Source organism: Malaclemys terrapin, chromosome 6, assembly GCF_027887155.1.
Source record: "Malaclemys terrapin pileata isolate rMalTer1 chromosome 6, rMalTer1.hap1, whole genome shotgun sequence".
Lineage (NCBI taxonomy): Eukaryota > Metazoa > Chordata > Testudines > Emydidae > Malaclemys > Malaclemys terrapin.
The window spans coordinates 111,611,865-111,629,987 of record NC_071510.1 but is presented as its reverse complement, the minus strand read 5'-3'; the positions used below and the strand labels follow the sequence as shown (position 1 = coordinate 111,629,987).

At 45.4% G+C, this 18,123-nt stretch overlaps 1 protein-coding gene across 1 annotated transcript in view; it reads right to left on the bottom strand.

Annotated features, from left to right (window-relative positions):
* GOLPH3 (golgi phosphoprotein 3) overlaps window positions 1–17,647 on the bottom strand; it is a 63,011-nt gene extending 45,364 nt beyond the window's left edge. The window contains exon 1 of the mRNA XM_054031798.1: window positions 17,226–17,647. Coding sequence (XP_053887773.1) covers window positions 17,226–17,438 — 213 coding nt within the window. The 5' untranslated portion in view covers window positions 17,439–17,647. The remainder of the gene's footprint in view (window positions 1–17,225) is intronic.
* Window positions 17,648–18,123: the final 476 nt, after the last annotated feature.

Sequence of the window (18,123 nt, the reverse complement as noted above, 5' to 3'; positions counted from 1 at the left end):
TCCGCAAACTTTATAAGAGTACTCTCTATGCCATTATCTAAATCACTGATGAAGATATTGAACAGAACAGGACCCAGAATCGATCCCTGCGGGACCCCACTCGTTATGCCATTCCAGCATGACTGTGAACCACTGATAACTACTCTCTGGGAATGATTTTCCAACCAGCTATGCACCCACCTTATAGTAGCTCCATCTAGGTTGTATTTCCCTAGTTTTTTTACAAGAAGGTCATGCAAGACAGTATCAAAAGCCTTACTAAAGTCAAGATATACCACATCTACCCCTTCCCCCCTATCCACAAGGCTTGTTACCCTGTCAAAGAAAGCTACCAGGTTGCTTTGACACAATTTGTTCTTGACAAATCCATGCTGTTACTTATCACCTCATTATCTTCTAGGTGTTTGCAAATTCATTGCTTAATGATTTGCTCCATTATCTTTCTGGATCCAGAAGTTAAGCTGACTGGTCTGTAATTCCCCGGGTCCTTATTTTCCTTTTTATAGATGGGCACTATATTTGCCTTTTTCCAGTCTTCTGGAATGTCTCCTGTCTTCCATGACTTTTCAAAGATACACCTCTACCCCGATATAACATGAATTCGGATATAACGCAGTAAAGCAGCACTCGGGGGGGGGGGAGAGGGGGAGGCTGCGCACTCCGGCAAATCAAAGCAAGTTCGATTTAACACGGTTTCACCTATAACGCAGTAAGATTTTTTGGCTCCCAAAGACAGTGTTATATCGGGGTACAGGTGTAATTGCTAATGGCTCAGATATTTCCTCAGTCAGCTGCTTGAGTATTCTAGGATGCATTTCATCAGGCCCTGGTGATTTGAAAACATCTAACTTACCTAAGTAATTTTTGACTTGTTCTTTCCCTATTTTATCTGATCCTACCTCATTTTCACTGGTATTCACTATGCTAGACGTCCAATCGCCACCAACCTTCTTGGTGAAAACCGTCACAAAGAAATCATTAAGCACCTCTGCCATTTCCACTTTAAGGACAGAAGGGACCATCATGATCATCTAGTCTGACCTCCTGCACATTGCAGGCCACAGAACCTCACCCACCCACTCCTGTAATAGAGCTTTGGCTGAGTTACTGAAGTCCTCAAATCATGATTTAAAGACTTGAAGTTACAGAAAATCCACCATTTACACTAGTTTAAACCTGTAAGTGACCCATGCCCCAGGGCTGCAGAGGAAGACACACACACACAAAAACCCTTAAGGTCTCTGCCAATATAACCAGGGGAGGGGAGGAGAAGGAAAATTCCTTCCTGACCCCAAATATGGTGATCTGTTAGCTTTTGAGCATGTGGGCAAGACCGACCAGCCAGACACCTGGGAAAGAATTCTCAGAGCCCTTCCCATCTAGTGTCCCATCACTAGTCGTTGGAGATATTTGCTGCTAGCAGTCACAGATCAGTTACATGCCATTGTAGGCAGTCTCTTCATATCATCCTCTTCATAAACTTATCAAGCTCAGTCTTGAAGCCAGTTATGTTTTTTGCCTCTACTGCTCCCCTTGGAAGGCTATTCTAGAACTTTACTCCTGTAATGGTTAGAAACCTGTGTCTAAATTCAAGCCTAAACTTGTTGATGGCTTGTTCACATTGGTGCTTAACTTAACTAACTCCTCTTCCTGATATTTATCCTTCTGATGTATGTATAAAGAGCAATAATATTTCCCCTCAGCCTTCTTTTGGTTAAGCTAAATAAGCCAAGCTCTTTGAGTCTCCTTTCATAAGGTAGGTTTTCCATTACTATTATCATTCTAGTAGCCCTTCCCTGCACCTGTTCCAGTTTGAATTTATCTTTCCTAAACATGGGAGGCCAGAATTGTACACATTATTCCAGATGAAGTTTCACAAGTACCATTATACAAGGCAATAACACTTCCATCTCTCTACTGGAAATACCTCCCCAGATACATCCTAGCACTGCATTACCATTTTTCACACCTGCATCACATTGACAGCTCATAGTCATCATGCTGTGATCAACCAATACACCCAGGTCTTTCTCCTGTCTCTTCCAACTGATAAATTCCCAGCTTATAGCAAAAATTCTTGTTGCTAGTTCCTAAGTGTACGATCTTGCACTATTCAATTTCATCCCATTTCTATTACTCCAGTTTTCAAGGTCGTCCAGATCTTCTTGCATGATATTCCAGTCTTCCTCTGTATTGCCTATACTTTTCAATTTAGCATAATCAGCAAATTTTATTAGCACACTCCCTCTTTTTGTGCTAAGGTCATTAATAAAAATGTTAAATAAGATTGGTCCCAAGACCGATCCCTGAGGAACTCCACTAGTAACCTCCCTCCATGATGACTCTCAGATCTACCTCTCTGCCTCTTTCTGTCCAAACTAAAATCTCAGTCCCTCTCTCTGACATCTTGTGGAGGTCTAGCCATCAAATCAAGCTAAACATGGCTAAAACAGAGCTCCTAATCTTCCCCTCAAATCCTTCATGCTACATCCTTTCTTGATCGCAGTGGACAACATCACTATGCTGCCTGTCACTCAGGCCTATAACCTGGGCTTCAATTTTGACTCAGACCTCTCCCTAAGATCTCCCAAAGATCATTTTCTTAGACGGGTTATGTGGTCAAAGCAACAGACTCTTTGGATTCTTCTACTGGCTGCCCACTATCTGTCACATCAAACATAAACTGCTTGTCTTCATGTTCAGAAATGACCTTACTGAGCTATCCCCACTCTACCCATCATCTCTCATTTGCTGTCAAGATGTCAACTTTCACCTCCAGTTGGCCCATGATGTCAGCCTCCATCATCCACTTATTACATTTTCAAATAGTCTCCTTTGTGTTTTCTCCCATGCTGACCCTTACTCTTGAGAGGAGCTCCCCATACAGATTTCCAAATCTACCTCATTATTCACCTTCAAAACCCTCCTCAAAATTCTCTTATGCTGTAATGCCTACAAAAAACTTGACAATGGCTGCTGATGTGCTGAGACCACTGCTTATCATGATGTCCAGTATTGTCTCACTGCTTCCTTGTGCTCCCCAGTCTGTTTGTATCCATGTATTCTGTTTTGGGTTTTTTGTGTATCTTCTATTAAGATTATAAATTAATTGGGGGAAGGGGACCATCTTTTGTTATATAATAATAATAATTAATGGAGGTATCCTATCTCCTAGAACTGGAAGGGACCTTGAAAGGTCATCGAGTCCAGTCCCCTGCCTTCACTAGCAGGACCAAGTACTGATTTTGCCCCAGATCCTCAAGTGGCCCCCTCAAGGACTGAACTCACAACCCTAGGTTTAGCAGGCCAATGCTCAAACCACTGAGCTATCCCTCCCCCCCGTTCTGTTTGTACAGCACCTAGCACAAAGTGGTCCTGGCCCATGACTAAGGCTCCTAGGTGCTACAGTAATACAAATAATGTATATTCACTGTCACTGAAATCCATATTCAAATGTCACTGTAGTCCATGGCATTTTATAATCTCCGAGTCTCATATAGATGCCAAATAGCTAGGTGAGAGAAACGAATCTCACAGAACTCCACATGACAGGGAACTAGGTGAGGAGAGGCACATATCCATGTCCAGAATCTGTTTGCCAGATTAAATTAAGATTAAATTATTTTGTCTGTAGTCTGTGACAAGTATAAGGATGAGGAATTTAAAAATACTTGCATTAGTTACCCCACATACTCTAGTAACAGTCATGCCAAAAAAATACACGTGAAGAAAACATTAAGTTTGCATGGTTATGCATCCATAAATAAAATAAATCAGGAAATGCTACAGTTGAGGGACCACACAAACTTAAATTACTTTCTTCCATGTGCCTATGCTTTTCATACCATCAACACATTGTTTCTCATATAAAGCAATACTACATTTTTTCTATGATCCTAGTTGCACATATATAACTTCTTTTAATATTTTGGCCGCTGCATATGTCAGAAGATGAAATTTATTCTTATAGATTAAGGCCAGAAGGCACAACTGTGATCATTTTATCAGACCTTCTGCACAACACAGGCCAAAAAATTTCAACCAGGAACTTCTACAGGAAACTTTTCTTGCCTAAAAATTTACCCAAAAACCTTCCACCTTCTTAAGTAATGTTTCCCCCTCTTTCCTAGATGGGCAGATGAGAACTTTTGTCCTTACTAGGGGATAAGGGAACATCTTCCTCCAATCTTTCCCAGAACAATAGCTTCTAGTGCTGGAAGGTACTACTTTCTTATTACTGCAAATATTTAGCTGTGCTATAAAGTAAACTAATTTTCATTTGTAACAGATCCTTCAATTATAGGCGACAGGTCTGCAGAAACAACTTAATTCTGCAGCTTCTCTAGGGTTACCATATTTGAACATTGAAAAAAGAAGACACTCCATGGGGCCCCGGCCCCGCCCCAACTCCGCCCCTTCCCCTCCCCCGGTCCCACCCCTTTCCCCACCCCCGGCCCCGCCCAACTCCGCCCCTTCCCTGTCCCCATTCCAACCCCTTCCCCAAAGTCTCCGCCCCCTCCCCTGAGCACCCCACATTCCCCCTCCTCCCTCCCAGCCACACGAAACAGCTGCACCAATTCTAAAGTCAGGCACTCCACTAGTATAGACTCCCATGACTTTAATGAAGCTGCTCAGTGGAGGATCTGCCCCGGCCCTCAGTTTTTGGGAGCGGTCAGGACACGCAGCCCACACTGTTCTGTTTCCCAGCTCCCCAGATGCCTTGGAGCACCCAGTTCTCCTCCCTGCCCGGTAAAATCCCGGACATTTTGAGCTATTTAATTCTTTAATTCTAAAACGTAATTCTTTATATGTAGTGAACTTTGTATTTTCGTTTTGGCATTGTGTTTGCTCCTAGGATCAGGGGCAGCCAGGGTCTCCACATGCTTGGCCCGCCACAAGCCAAGCTCAGAGGCTCCCATTGGCTGGGAAAAGCTCCAATGGGAGCTGTCGGAGCCAGCCCCTGCAAGCCCTGCCCCCGCAGCTCTGATTGGGCAGGTATTTCGCAGTGATCCACCACACTGCTGTGTCTCATCACAAATGGGGAGCTGAGTGCCATACAGCACACCCCAGCCCCAGGAGCTCTGATCCACTTGCAGGCAAGGCAGCCCGATGCCCATCGCAGCCAGAGCTCTGATCCCTCTGCACACTCCTGCCTTTTTCACACTGCCCTCCCCTCCTCCCCCACCACAGTCAGTGCTTTTTGGCGACTCCCCGGAGCAGCTCCCCCAGCGCTGCCCCCCACCTGTGCAATCAGCGGCGCATGGTACTCCCAGCTTTGCTGCTCCCTGACTCTTCGGCTCTGTTTAAGAGCCAAGCTGCCCTAGTGCTACCGGCTTCAGGCACTTCTCCTACCTGGGCTCCACCTGAGCTGCTCCTCCCAGCTCAGACTGTAAGAGCCGAGCTGCTGGCTTCTGGCAGCCCTCCCCTACCTCAGGACCCAGAGCTGGCTGGACACGTCCCTTCCCCTGGCTCCAACTGAGCTGCTCGGCTCCGCCCCCTCAGACTTACAGAGCAGAGCTGCAGGAGCCAGCGTTACCGGCTTCAGGCAGCACCCCCCCTGCCTCGGGACCTTGCACCGTGGGAGCAGCTCAGCTGGAGCCGGGTAGGAGAAGTGCCTGGCTGGGGGCTCGGGGTCCGGAGGCGGGGGGGGGGGTGCTGCCTGAAGCCAGTAGCGCTTGCTCGGGCAGCTTGGCTCTGTAAATCTGAGAGAGGAGGAGTGGAGCAGAGCCACAGGGGGAGAGGAAGTGCCGGCCATTTTCCCGGACATGTGTGGCTTTTCAGCAATTCCCCCCGGACGGGGGTTTGATTGCTGAAAAGCCGGACATGTCCGGGAAAAAGAGGACGTATGGTAACCCTAGCTTCTCAGAAATAATCCTCAGGGTCAGATTGCAGGACATGAATGGCTCAAAAACGAAACTTGCGTGTCAGAGTAAGTTTTTGTCCGTCTCTCCACCCCTCCCCCAAAACCCCACTATCTTAATTGTGGGATGTTCACAGCAGAAAAATCCATTTCTCGGAAGAAGGAATGATTAAAACAGTATTTGTTTACAATAAGCAGTGTCACAATAAACGACAAATTACTGAGGCACCAGCTTCTAACAAGCTCTCTTTGTGATTCAATGGAAATTTATTTCCAACATGTCACAAGCCAATATTTCCGCTAAGAAAAACATTAGGAGTGCAAAAGTAAAGGAAAACAGACTTCTCAGAAGTTCTACCAGTGATTACTTTCTTCTTTAAGGAAGCAAACAACCTCCTTCTCCGTCCAAGCCAGGACAGATCTTAATAAGGATGATGGATTTGTGACAATCTGGTGAATCTGTTTGTACAATTTACATATAAAGGGACCCCAGCATAAAACAGAATTTGTATCGGTTTCAGACTGCAGACTCCATTTTGGATACTGGGTTATCTTCTCTGCTGTCATGTTACCTCCACATTAAACTGGAATTCCAAAGGCTGGGGGCAAAGGTCTAATCTTAGAAGGTCACTGACTTAACTGCTCTCCCAATGAACTGAAATCACCCTAAAATAGGCTGTCTCCCACCTAGATGAACTGGTTTACCCCGAGAGAGGTTGCCTAGCAATAAAGTCACTTGGTAAGGGTCTAGGATTATCTGATGATGCTGATCCAGTAACCTCAGTAACCTGACTGAGGGACCAAGTGGTTATAAAAGGAGTTGGAGAGGGGAGGATGGAGAGCACCACATTGGAAGTTTTGGGCAAGAGGCAGGAAGAAAATGGCCAAGGTCAAAAAAGGTGAGCTGAATGGAGAAGACTCCATGTTTCAGAACACAAGCCATGCATTGCAGGTGGAGGACCCTCGACAGACCCAAAGGATCCTGACCCCAGCCCTAAGAATGCTAAGGAATGGTCAGGAAACTGAGGCAGGGAAAAGTATGTCGGGTTTATTATTTTTGTATAGATCTGTGTATTTCTCATGCAATTAAGCGCAATGGTTTTAGAATTTTGTGCAAAGTGTCTCTGCATTTTATGTATTACACCTACCACATATCCCTTGAAATAAACTGTGGGACCAGATCACCACATGGCTGGAGTTCTGAGAGAGAATGTGTTTAGGCTACAGGGGGAATTTAAGGTGTCAACATCAATTCTAGGGTCTAAACAGTTGTACTGCATACATGGGTGCCACTCAGAGGAGACCCCAAGACAGGCTCTGTTCAGACTCTGGAGGCTTAAAACACATGGGATTCAGCAGCTATATGCCCTCACAGCAATCTGATGAGTTACCAGAAGGGAATGCTCAACTGGAACCATGATGGCATTGTTGGCGTAAAAGGACATTTAAAGTTGCATTGTAACTGCACCTTACAATAGATTATCTTCATATTCATGGGTTCTGTAGGTAAAAACGTGCCTACCAATTGAATGGCTGTCTTGGACTCAGGAAGTGGCTGCTAACTTACATATCCCTTGTGCTTTGGCAGCAAGTACAATCTGGGCCTCAAATTCATCACATATTCAAATCTACATGGAGGAAGATGGACTACTCAGACTTAAGGGGAAAGCATTCAGTTTTGGGTGGTTGTCTCTCTTTGTCAGCTCCCACTTATTCAGTCTGGATCCCCAGGGTAACGATCAACTTCTTTAACAAGAGGTTAGGAGGGGTAAAAGTGAGTCTCATCTTCCCCGATCCCACTGGGAAAATTCCACTTCTTCTAGTTGAACTAGATCAGGGGTCGGCAACCTTTCAGAAGTGGTGTGCCAAGTCTTCATTTATTCACTTTAATTTAAGGTTTTGCATGCCGGTACTACATTTTAACGTTTTTTAGGAGGTCTCTCTCTATAAGTCTATATATAATATAACTAAACTACTATTGTATGTAAAGTAAACAAGGTTTTCAAAATGTTTAAGAAGCTTCATTTAAAATTAAATTAAAATGCTGATGTTAAGCCGCCAACCTGCTCAGCCCGCTGCCAGCCTGGGGTTCCGTTCACCTAGGCCGGCAGCGGGCTGAGCAGGGCCTGTGGCCGGAACCCCGGATGGCAAGGAGCCAGCAGCCAGAACCCCAGGTTGGCAGTGGGCTGAGTGGGGCCGGCATCTGGGACCCCAGCTGGCAAAGGATTGTCAGCCAGAACCCCGGGCCGGCAGCCAAAACCCCAGACCAGCAGCGGGCTGAGCGGGGCCAGGGGCCAGGACCCCAGACCGGCGGCGGGCTGAGCGGGGCCGGCACCCCAGACCAGCAGCGGGCCGAGTGGCTCAGGGTCCCGGCTGCCAGCCCCGCTCAGCCCGCTGCCAGTCTGGGATTCTGGCTGCCGGCCCCTTGCCAGCTGGGGTCCCAGCCGCCAGCCCCGCTCGGCCCGCAGCCAACCTGGTGCTCAGGGTGGGGGGTGCAAGAGTCAGGGCATGGGGTGTGGGGGCATGTGAGGGGGTGCAGGAGTCAGGGCATGGGGTGTGGGGGGGCTGGGTATGTGTGGAGGGTGCAGGAGTCAGGGATAGGGTCGTGGGGGGGATGCAGGGAGCTGTGGTGCAAGGAGGTGCAGGGGTCAGGGCAGAGTGCTGGGGGAGGGGGAGTGGGCTGGGATCGGGGGGTGCTCCCAACCCCCTGCTCTGAGCGGCTCACGGCTGGGGGATACGCCCCGCTCCTACGCCCTTTCCGCAAGGCCCCGCTCCTGCCTCCCTTCCCCGCCTCCTTACCGGTCAGAGCAGCGAGGGCGCTGGGGCTACTCTTCTCCCCTCCCTCGCAAGGGCCATCAGCAGCAGGGAGGGAGAGGAGGCGGGGCTCCACGCAGCACGCTGGGGGAAGAGGCGGGGGACGGGGAATCTTGGCTGCCGGCGGAGCCTGCTGTACAGCAGCAGCCAGCAGGCGCAAGCTTGCTTCTGCCCCCTGCCCCCGCTAGAAAGAGCAGTAGGCGGGGGGCGGAGAAGAGTGGGCTGGGTCGGGCAGGATTTTTAATGGCAGGCTGCTGCCTGCCAGAGTTCGGCAGCAGGCTGAGCGGGACCCTGGCAGGCAGCAGCGTGCCATTAAAAATCGGCTTGCGTGCCGTCTTTGGCACGCGTGCCATAGGTTGTCGACCCCTGAACTAGATCAAAACAATTTGTTTTGCCTTTTCTTGCTTTTGAATGTCTTTGATTTGTGTTTCTGATTACAAAAAAGTCCGTTTTTTCTTTGACCTTTTTCTGGCTTGTAAAGGTTAAAGTTGAAGTCAAAACCAGAGCACAGGGTTATCATCTCTTCAAGTCCTGAATTCTCTAGTGAGTTTTGGAGAGAAGGAGTAAGACTCACACAGTATGTGTCGTTTCAGTTCTATTTCTCTGAGAACATTTGAGGACTACAGAATTGGATTCTTCAAGCATCCATTTGCCTGAGAATCAGGCCTGAAGCCACCAGACAGGGATAGGAGAAGCACATAGGGATGTAAAGATCGGTTAAAAATGTTAAAATTATATCAGTTAACTGATTTAGCTCCGGAAGTGGGGTGGCAGGGGCTGTGGTCCCGCCACCCAGCATGGCCACTCCAGCCCACTTGGCCCAGGGCGGCCAGCACAACCAGAATCCCCGGTGGCCTGGCAGGGGCTGGGGTGCCTGCTGGCCCAGCCCGGTGTGGTAGGGGCTGGGGTACCCGCTGGCCCAGCACAGCCAGGGTGGGGTTGCTCCAACCAGCCTTGCACGCCAGCAGCAGGGGTTACTAGTTAAGGTCTGGTTAACGGTTAACCGTTTAACCTTTTACATCCCTATGAGCAGGGTTTCCCCGGGGGGAAGGATAGAATAGTCCCCAAGTTGGAGGGGGAGTGGGGGCGCACAGGTGGAGAAGGAAAGGCATGTGGATGACATTGTTTACTGGTTTCTCCAGAGAGACAATGCTTTGCTGGAATCCACTCAAACATCTTGGTGCTGTCACCATACACACACTAACTGGGAACTGAGGTGATACGATCTTCTCCAGACTCTGGACTCTTTTGCAGCTGCGGATCCTTTGTGACGACTCTGTCACCAGAGGTCTGTAGCCTACAGTTTGTGCTGCTTTGAAGACAAAGAAATCTGGGAGGCTTAAAGGGGCAGCCTCATAACTCTGCCAAGTCAAAGAGAGCCAGTCTGCCTTCAGATGCCTTTGACAAGAGTAGAAATATCCAGAGTTAAGATGGTGGGATATGGAGGGGACAGAGTACAACTGAGTCCACTGAACTCATGTTGAAAATCAGTAAAATCATACTTACCCACCCCAGTACTAAGTGCGTAACATAGAATAGTGAACACTGGCCGGTATAAAAAGGCCACCTCAGTTCACAGCTAGGTTGTCTACACAGCTAACTATCTTAGCTCCCGAATTGCATCTAAGGAGGTTGTGACATTGGTTGAAAAGCAAATGTATAGTACATGGCCGATGACAAAGGTACTAAAAGAAATACCCAATAGAGAGAAGAATCATGCAAAAAGCCTACCAGTCTGATTTGCAAAAGTGGTGAGTACCCACAAATGCCACTGAAGTTCATGGAAGCAGCAGATGTTTAACACCTGGGGGGCTGGGGGAGAAACAGATCGCCAGATACTCATTTTATAATGTTAATTGTCCAGCTTAAGTAATGAAAAAGATTCTAGATGCTACATATGTGAATATACGTTTATAGGGAAAAACTGATAAATTATCCAAGATATATTACATATTAATAAAATAAAAGCATTTATTAATCAATATGCACAAGAGGCACAGGAGGAAGAAAAATGAATTAAGGTTGAAAAAGTATACCCAATACCTATTTCCCCAAGGACTAGGCCTATTAATATGGGTGAAAGATACCTACATCCAGGATCATGCTTTCTGCAATTTCAAGGAACAGAACAGCTGTACATATAGTACACATGCAACACTGCCAGTTTTTGTTTTCGAATACTTAACTGTGCTATTTTAACATTTTTTAAAAGATTGTTGTATGGAATTGTAAAAAATGAGCTTGTGAGGTTAGTCATAAATGCCTAGTTAAAAGACATAATGTTAAATGACTAACTGTCAAGAGTCAAAATGAATGTAGAATTTTAGTATCAGACTGTGATCAAGTTTCCCTTTGTAGACCTCTGTCCAATGTAGGTGAATTACTAGAGAGCAGATGCATCTCAGCTAGTCTGCGTGTGTCAGCACTGTGAAAACCACTTACAGGCTGAAGCCCTACACAGCTAAAATTTGGGTAAGAAAGTTAAAATATAATGCAAAATCTATGTTCTACTTTCTGTAGGACAATTTTCAGTTTTGAAGTTTTCAGAAGCATGCTGTCCTCTACAGAAGTTTTCCCAGCCAGCATCTGTAACGATCTGTGAGATATTTCAGTACCTGGTAAAATGACGTAATGTTACTTTTCTTCCATAAGTTAACAATCCAGTCTCCAGCTCACAAAGAGTCAAGAAAACTAAAAATATCTACTGCTGCCCAAGCTACACAAATTCCTGATTAAACTTCTCTGTGTGTGCGCGTGCCAAGAAAAGTTCACAGTTATAGCCTACAGCAAAACTATTATATTGGTCTAAATTGCAACAGATAATAGCAAGTCCTCAGCATACTATACAATTTATACGAGTTTTATTTCAGTACAGAATCAGTTAAAATATTTGATCTGTATTTAGCGTATCAATTTTCTACACTATGGAAATAAAACAGAGGACCCACTGAGGCTTGTTTCATGATTCATCATGCTTCTCCAAGTAGATTAGTTGTGACACATCTGTAAAGAGTGTGAGAGCAGCTGTATATATTGCTATGATTGAAAAGGTTTTCGTTTCTTACAAAGAGGACTCAAAAAACACAAATAGCTGTTACAGAAAGCAGCCAACTCCCAACCTTGTAGTTTTCAAGGGGACTGACCCCACAGCTAGAGACTGTATAAAAGATGAACAAGAGCTGTTAAGCACAAACTGGTCTGTACTGCTCTTTTAAATTACACTTTTTAAAAAAAATAAACTTTCCTATCCTCCCAATATTTATTGCTCCATCTTCCTTAAGCACTTCAGTAAGTCCATCAAAGAGTAACCCTCTTTCACTGTTCCTTTTATAAGTACCATCTTATAACATAATACAGTAAAACAATAGGCCATTCGTCATCCTCCTACTTCAAAACAGTAAGTACCCTTGTGTGACAGAAGTTTGTACTGTATTAGAATGCCAAAAACTCTCTAAGTGAATTCCAATAGACCTGTATTTAAAGATTAGGCCCAAAAATTGAAAGAAAAACCAGAGAACAAGAATTAATAAGACATGAGTAGGAAATTGGACTGTCAAGAATTGTGCAATATTCCTAAGGTTGTTACAGTTATGTTGGTCCACCACCATTTATCAGTTTGTACATTCATGCTCAACGCACAGCTACTTTTAAAACAATTCTGTTAATTAAAAATTTATCATTGCTTTCAATCACAGCAAAGAAAACCTTGGACTTATAAAATTAGACACAAATCATTCGTTAAGCACTTGCCAAGCAAAAAACAGTAAAAATGTAAAACGGTAAAAATAGACCATCAAACTGAAGCACTCTGGAATATGTTTCTCCTTTAGTCAACAGCTTTAAAAGGTTTGGATGAACTGGACTTCCTTTTTAGTGCTTAACTTCTGAAGGTTTTCCAGAGGAATTGCAGAACTTCCTGAAGATGTGATGATCCCTGAAGAATCCTAGTTATGCACTTTGTTCCAATATGTTAGCTATTCCCTCAAGGATACCACATCTGCCAGTTAACATTAGTCTCCATTGTCCCAGTAGCATGTCAAGCTGCTATTAATTGAAATATCTGATTGAGCTTTAGAACATTTCAGCCTCTGAGATTGTTCAAGCTACCCAACAACTCCAGATAGCTTTAGATACGTCACTGTTTCATAATATACACTTTAAAGAGATTGTGTTTACTGAACACACACCGTTCCTGGAATGTACCAATAATGGAAAACTACTCAGCAGTAATGTAGCATTATTGTAGTAATTTAAAAATATGATCCTGAACATTCTGTGTATGCTACAGACCCACAAACACGCAAAAATGATCATAAACATACGTAACTACTTTGGCCATCATTTTGCCAATTCTTTTGTCTTCTATACAAAAGGCACATCACCCGTCTGTCTCTCCAAAATCCATAGTACTTTTTGTATATTATTATACCATGTAACAAAAAATTGGAATAGTTGGATTTTTATCTAAAACGTCACACATAAGTGTGTTACTCAAAGACTACACTTTTATAGAAAACTGCTTGCACGCAGGAAGTTAACAAATTTAAACCTTTGTAAGTCAGTATTTTGCCTATAGGCTCAAGATGTATTTACATCAGAGTCTTCAGTATCTATATTATTTATAATACAGTATGCATCAGAATGTTTAACGTGAAACATGTATGTGTGCATATATACTTTTTTCTTTTTTTTTTTTTTTTACACTAAATTATTTCTTTTGTATGTTCCCTTACTATTAAAATACAGAAACGGTTATGTGTATGTGGGGAAAAAAATAAAGAGGAATAATCAACAGGAAAAAAATAATATGAACATAAAATGTACAAACAATATCATACGTAAGGATCAAAGGCCAATAAACGTTGTGTTCTGAACACGTGTATATTGCACACAGAAAATGCAAATACAGTAGTAAGATAAAGTATTTTTTTGTTTTTAAAGAAGTAAATTTCTCCATACCAAGGATGAACCAAATACAGAGTGATTACGCTCAGCAGGCAGTCTGTAGTTTTGCTATGATTTAATTAAAATAGTTCATCTCTTTTGATAGGATCCGCATAAAAACCTATAATACATTGAACATATTTAGCTGTATAAAATTCCTAGAGCTACATTGCTGTTTGAACCTTTTCCAAAAAGTTTTTTAAAAGGAAAGTCTCACCACATACTTAAGTTACAAATTGCATCCATTTCAACAGGGCTCCTTCTGTATACAGTTTAGGTGATGTTAGATTATATTAAATGATATTGACAGAATATTAATACATATCTGTCTAGACTCTTTCCACCACTCCCTCAAGTTTTCCAAGAAAAAAAAGGTAGAGCTATTATTTAGCTAAGATATGAATATTAAATTCCCAATGAATCTTTCCTGCCAGGTACCTCAAGTTTTAGGAGAACATGTGATCTTAGTTCAATAAAACTATACTAAAGTTTTCTATAACTAGAACTCAACACCGAATCATTTTGTTTGAAGGTGATTATATTCCACCCTAATAAGTGGATAAGACTTTGTCAGCTTGAAATTTAGTCAATTTTAAAAGTGAGTTTAAAGTACTTTTGGATACTACGCCTGCTCCTAAGTCTCCCTGCCACTTTTTGTGGTTTCACAGTCACACTTTACTCGTTTTAAAAATGTTTCTCTCTATACTGTTGCTCTGAGAAAGACCCAAACAAACAACAGGGTAAACAAACCATACAATAAGAAACAGTTAAACTGACTATACACAAAGTGCTGTCAAATACACAAAGTAGACTAGTTGGAAAAAAGTGAGAAAACTATTTTTTGTTTACTAATGTTTAAGTATTACTTATAGCAATGGAAGATAAAATATTTTCAAAGATACGTGATTTTAAATTGACAGATTTTAAGTTGAAGACAGAAAGCTCTACAGAAGAGCTAAGTAGACAGGACAGACATACACAAAGCATATATTCCCATGATACATTTATCACAAACCTCAATAACTGCATATTGCTGTAGCCCTTGTCCACATGTCCTCTACCTAACCCCAGTGGATGACCTCCTGTCTCTTTATATTTTCTCTCAACCGTAAGCTCTCTGGGACAGGTATATTTCTTTTGTCTGTAAATTACTATGAATATCTGTGTCGCTGGAGAAACGTTAAATACAAGTATAATCTACAGAAGATTCCTTACTGTAGAAAGAACTCTTGCGGCATGTGCAGTTATTAAAGAGACAGAACAAATCATCTAATGATAACAATTTGATACATAACCTGTACAAAGAGAATTTTGAGGCCCAATATCGATTATTTGAATTCTGGAAGCACCAAGAATGTATTAAGGGGGGGGACGGACGGACGGACGGACGGACACACACACACACACACACACAGTCTAAGACCCTGATCCTGCAAAGACTTTAAGCACATGCTTAACCTTACTTCAGTGGGACTACTCTTGTGTGTAAAGTTAACAACATGTGTAAATATACAAAAGACCAGGGCATAAGGCCCTGATACTTGCCATCAGATTCACATGGATGGATCCATGTGTCAGTGTGGAGGCCTCATGACTTTACTAGGACTCAACACAAATGCAAAGGTCCACCCAAGCAGATCCAAATACAAGAATATGGCCTAAGACAGTGGTTCTTAACCTTTACTGCAGCCTGCACCCGTTTGGTTCTCAAAATATGTTCTCGCACCCCTTATCAAAAATCCAAATATGTTCTCGCACCCCTTATCAAAAATTGTTGAAATAGATCAGTTCTTTAAACCTAGATATATTTTTGTTTGTATATTACAGTAATTGTTAAAAAATGTATAATGTTAATAAATACATAGGTTTGATTAAACAAAGTAGTTGTACTTATGTACCTGTGCTTAATTTGTGTTTTCGATGATTTACCTTCTAAAAAAAGATCTGGCATATCTTGCACCCTCAGAAAGGGCATCTCGCACCCCCAGGGGGTGCGTGCACCCCAGGTTAAGAACCACTGGCCTAAGATAACAAGTATCACACAAGAGATAGGAAACAGGGATGTAATAAAATATACACAATTTTAATATACACGTTTTTTTAAAAAAAGTGTCAGTTATGCCAGCTGCTTGTCAACCTAGCCATTATTAGTTGGCTAATTAATTTTAGGTATCATGCAATAAAAGTCATTCAAAACATAATGCTAGCAGTCCCATCTCACATCAGACCTTACTAATGAACACATACAATTTGAAGGTACCTTCTTCCCCCCACTGCCTGCATTTGCTAGTTGGCTTGAAAAGCGGGGCAGATCTCAAAGTTTACAGGCAACATCAAAACTGAATGGAAGACCAGATTAGTATATAACACATAGCAAACTAATCAGTCCCCTTTTGTTGAATTGTTCCTACAGGATTTGTTTTCTTTATCCCTACTAAACCCTCTTCCCCCCCCCCCCACCCAAAAAAAAAAAGATGTTAGTAGAGATGAACCAGACCCTTCTATAATCTTGTCACAAAGACAACTAAAAACAAAATAAATTTCAAAGGATAAATTCAAGAAAAAAATGAAATTGTTTACCACCACGATTAATAAATTTAACACACTTCTAGTGTCTGAAACCCATTTTTGTCAGAAACAAACTCATCTCCCAGCATTTTAAAGAGGTACAAATAAAATACACTAGACTAGAACTGCTTATTGCAAAGAATTTTTTTTAAAAGCAAAATATTTTACAAACTCTGACATCTGCACCTCCAATTTGGCAATCCAATTAATTTAGCAACCCCCAAAGCTCAGTATTATTGTGTGCAATCAATACATGGAACTGAGACAGTCTCCCATATACCAGAGCCACAAATGAGCTGTGGAAGAGTGGGTAAAATATTACAGCTCTGGCCTGGTACCCCAATTCCACCCCCAATAGTCTCTGGAGTTCCTGACCCCCACCTTCAAGGTCCCTGCCTTTATCTCCAAACCCAGAGTCACCATCCTGCCTAAAAAGCCTCTACATGCACCCAAACCTCCTCCTCTCCAGAATCATTACTTCTCTCAAATTCACTGCACCAAAGCTATCCTCCAAAACCACCACCAGGCCCTGAGCTACTGCCCCAGATCCCAACCCTCCCTCCACCCACAAGGTCCTGGGCTTCCCCCCCAACCCAGATCCCAGCCCTCCCCCCAGCCAGGCCATGGGCTCCACCCCCAATTCCCAGGCTCCCCCCCCCACCTCCAGTCCTTTGTGTCCCCCCCACCAGCTCCTTCCTCCCTCCCCCCAAGATACCAGCCCCCGTCCCTGCCAGGTCCTTGCCCCCCAAGATCCCAGCCCCCGGCCAGGTCCTTATCCCACCCAACCGCCAGTTCCTTGGCCCCCACCTCAGCACCCCCATCCGTCAGGTCCTTGGCCCACCCCATATCTCAGCCCCCCCCCAAAGTCCTTGCCCCCCACCCACGATATCCCTTCCCCACGCCCCCCCCCCCGGGTCCTTGGCTTCCCCCTAGATCGCAGCCCCCCACACCCCTCAGGTCCTTGGCCCACCCCATATCTCAGCCCCCCCCGCTGTCCCTTCCCCACGCCCTCACCAGACCCCCGCCGCCTCCCCCGCACCTCTCGGTCCTTGAGGCCCAGCAGCAGCACCTCCTCCATCAGGGTGAGGCGGGTTTCCTTGGAGTCGCCCTTCTCGTCGTCGCCCTGCTCGTCCCGGCGGCCCTCCTCCTCCGGGCCGCCCCCGGCCACCCGCTCCTTGTCGGCGGCGGCGCTGCGGGAGGCCTCGGTGCGGCGCTGCACCAGGCCCGAGCTGCGCTGGGTCAGGGAAGTCATGGCTCCGGCCGGAAAGCCCGAGCGCGCGGGAGGGGGCCGCGCCGGGGACACGGGCTCTCGCTAGCCGCGCCGGGGCTGCGGCCGGCCGGGGGGACGCATGGGGGAGGGCTCGGCCGCGGGGGCAGAGGGGCCGGCTCCCCCTACGGCAGGAGCAGCCGAGGAGGCAGCGGACGGGACGCGGCTTCTCCTCCAATATGGCGGCGCTGGCTGATGTCAGCGGAGGATGTGGCAGTCCGGGCAGGGGGAGGGCACCGGAAAGAACCGCGGCCGGGGGGAGGGACCCTGCGAGGCGGCTTGGGGCGCGGGGATCCCCCCCAGGGAGAGGGGGCGGGGATCCCCCCCGGGAGAGGAGAGAAGAGGGGGCGGGGATCCCCCCCGGGGAGAGGAGAGAAGAGGGGGTGGGGATCCCCCGCAGGGAGAGGAGAGGGGGGCGGTTGGGGGATCCCCCAGGGAGAGAAATGGGGGCCAGTTGGGGGGCAGGGATCCCCTACAGGCAGGAGAGGAGAAGGGGGCAGTTGCGGCGTGGGGGGTCCTCTCAGGGAGAGAAAAGAGGGCACTTGGAGTTTGGGGGTCCCCTCCAGAGCAGGGTTGCTGAGATCCCCTTCACCGAGGAAGAAGGGGGTGCTTGGGGGGCGAGGATTCCTGTCTGGGAAATTATTGAGCAAAGGGGTGGGTTTTAATTTGC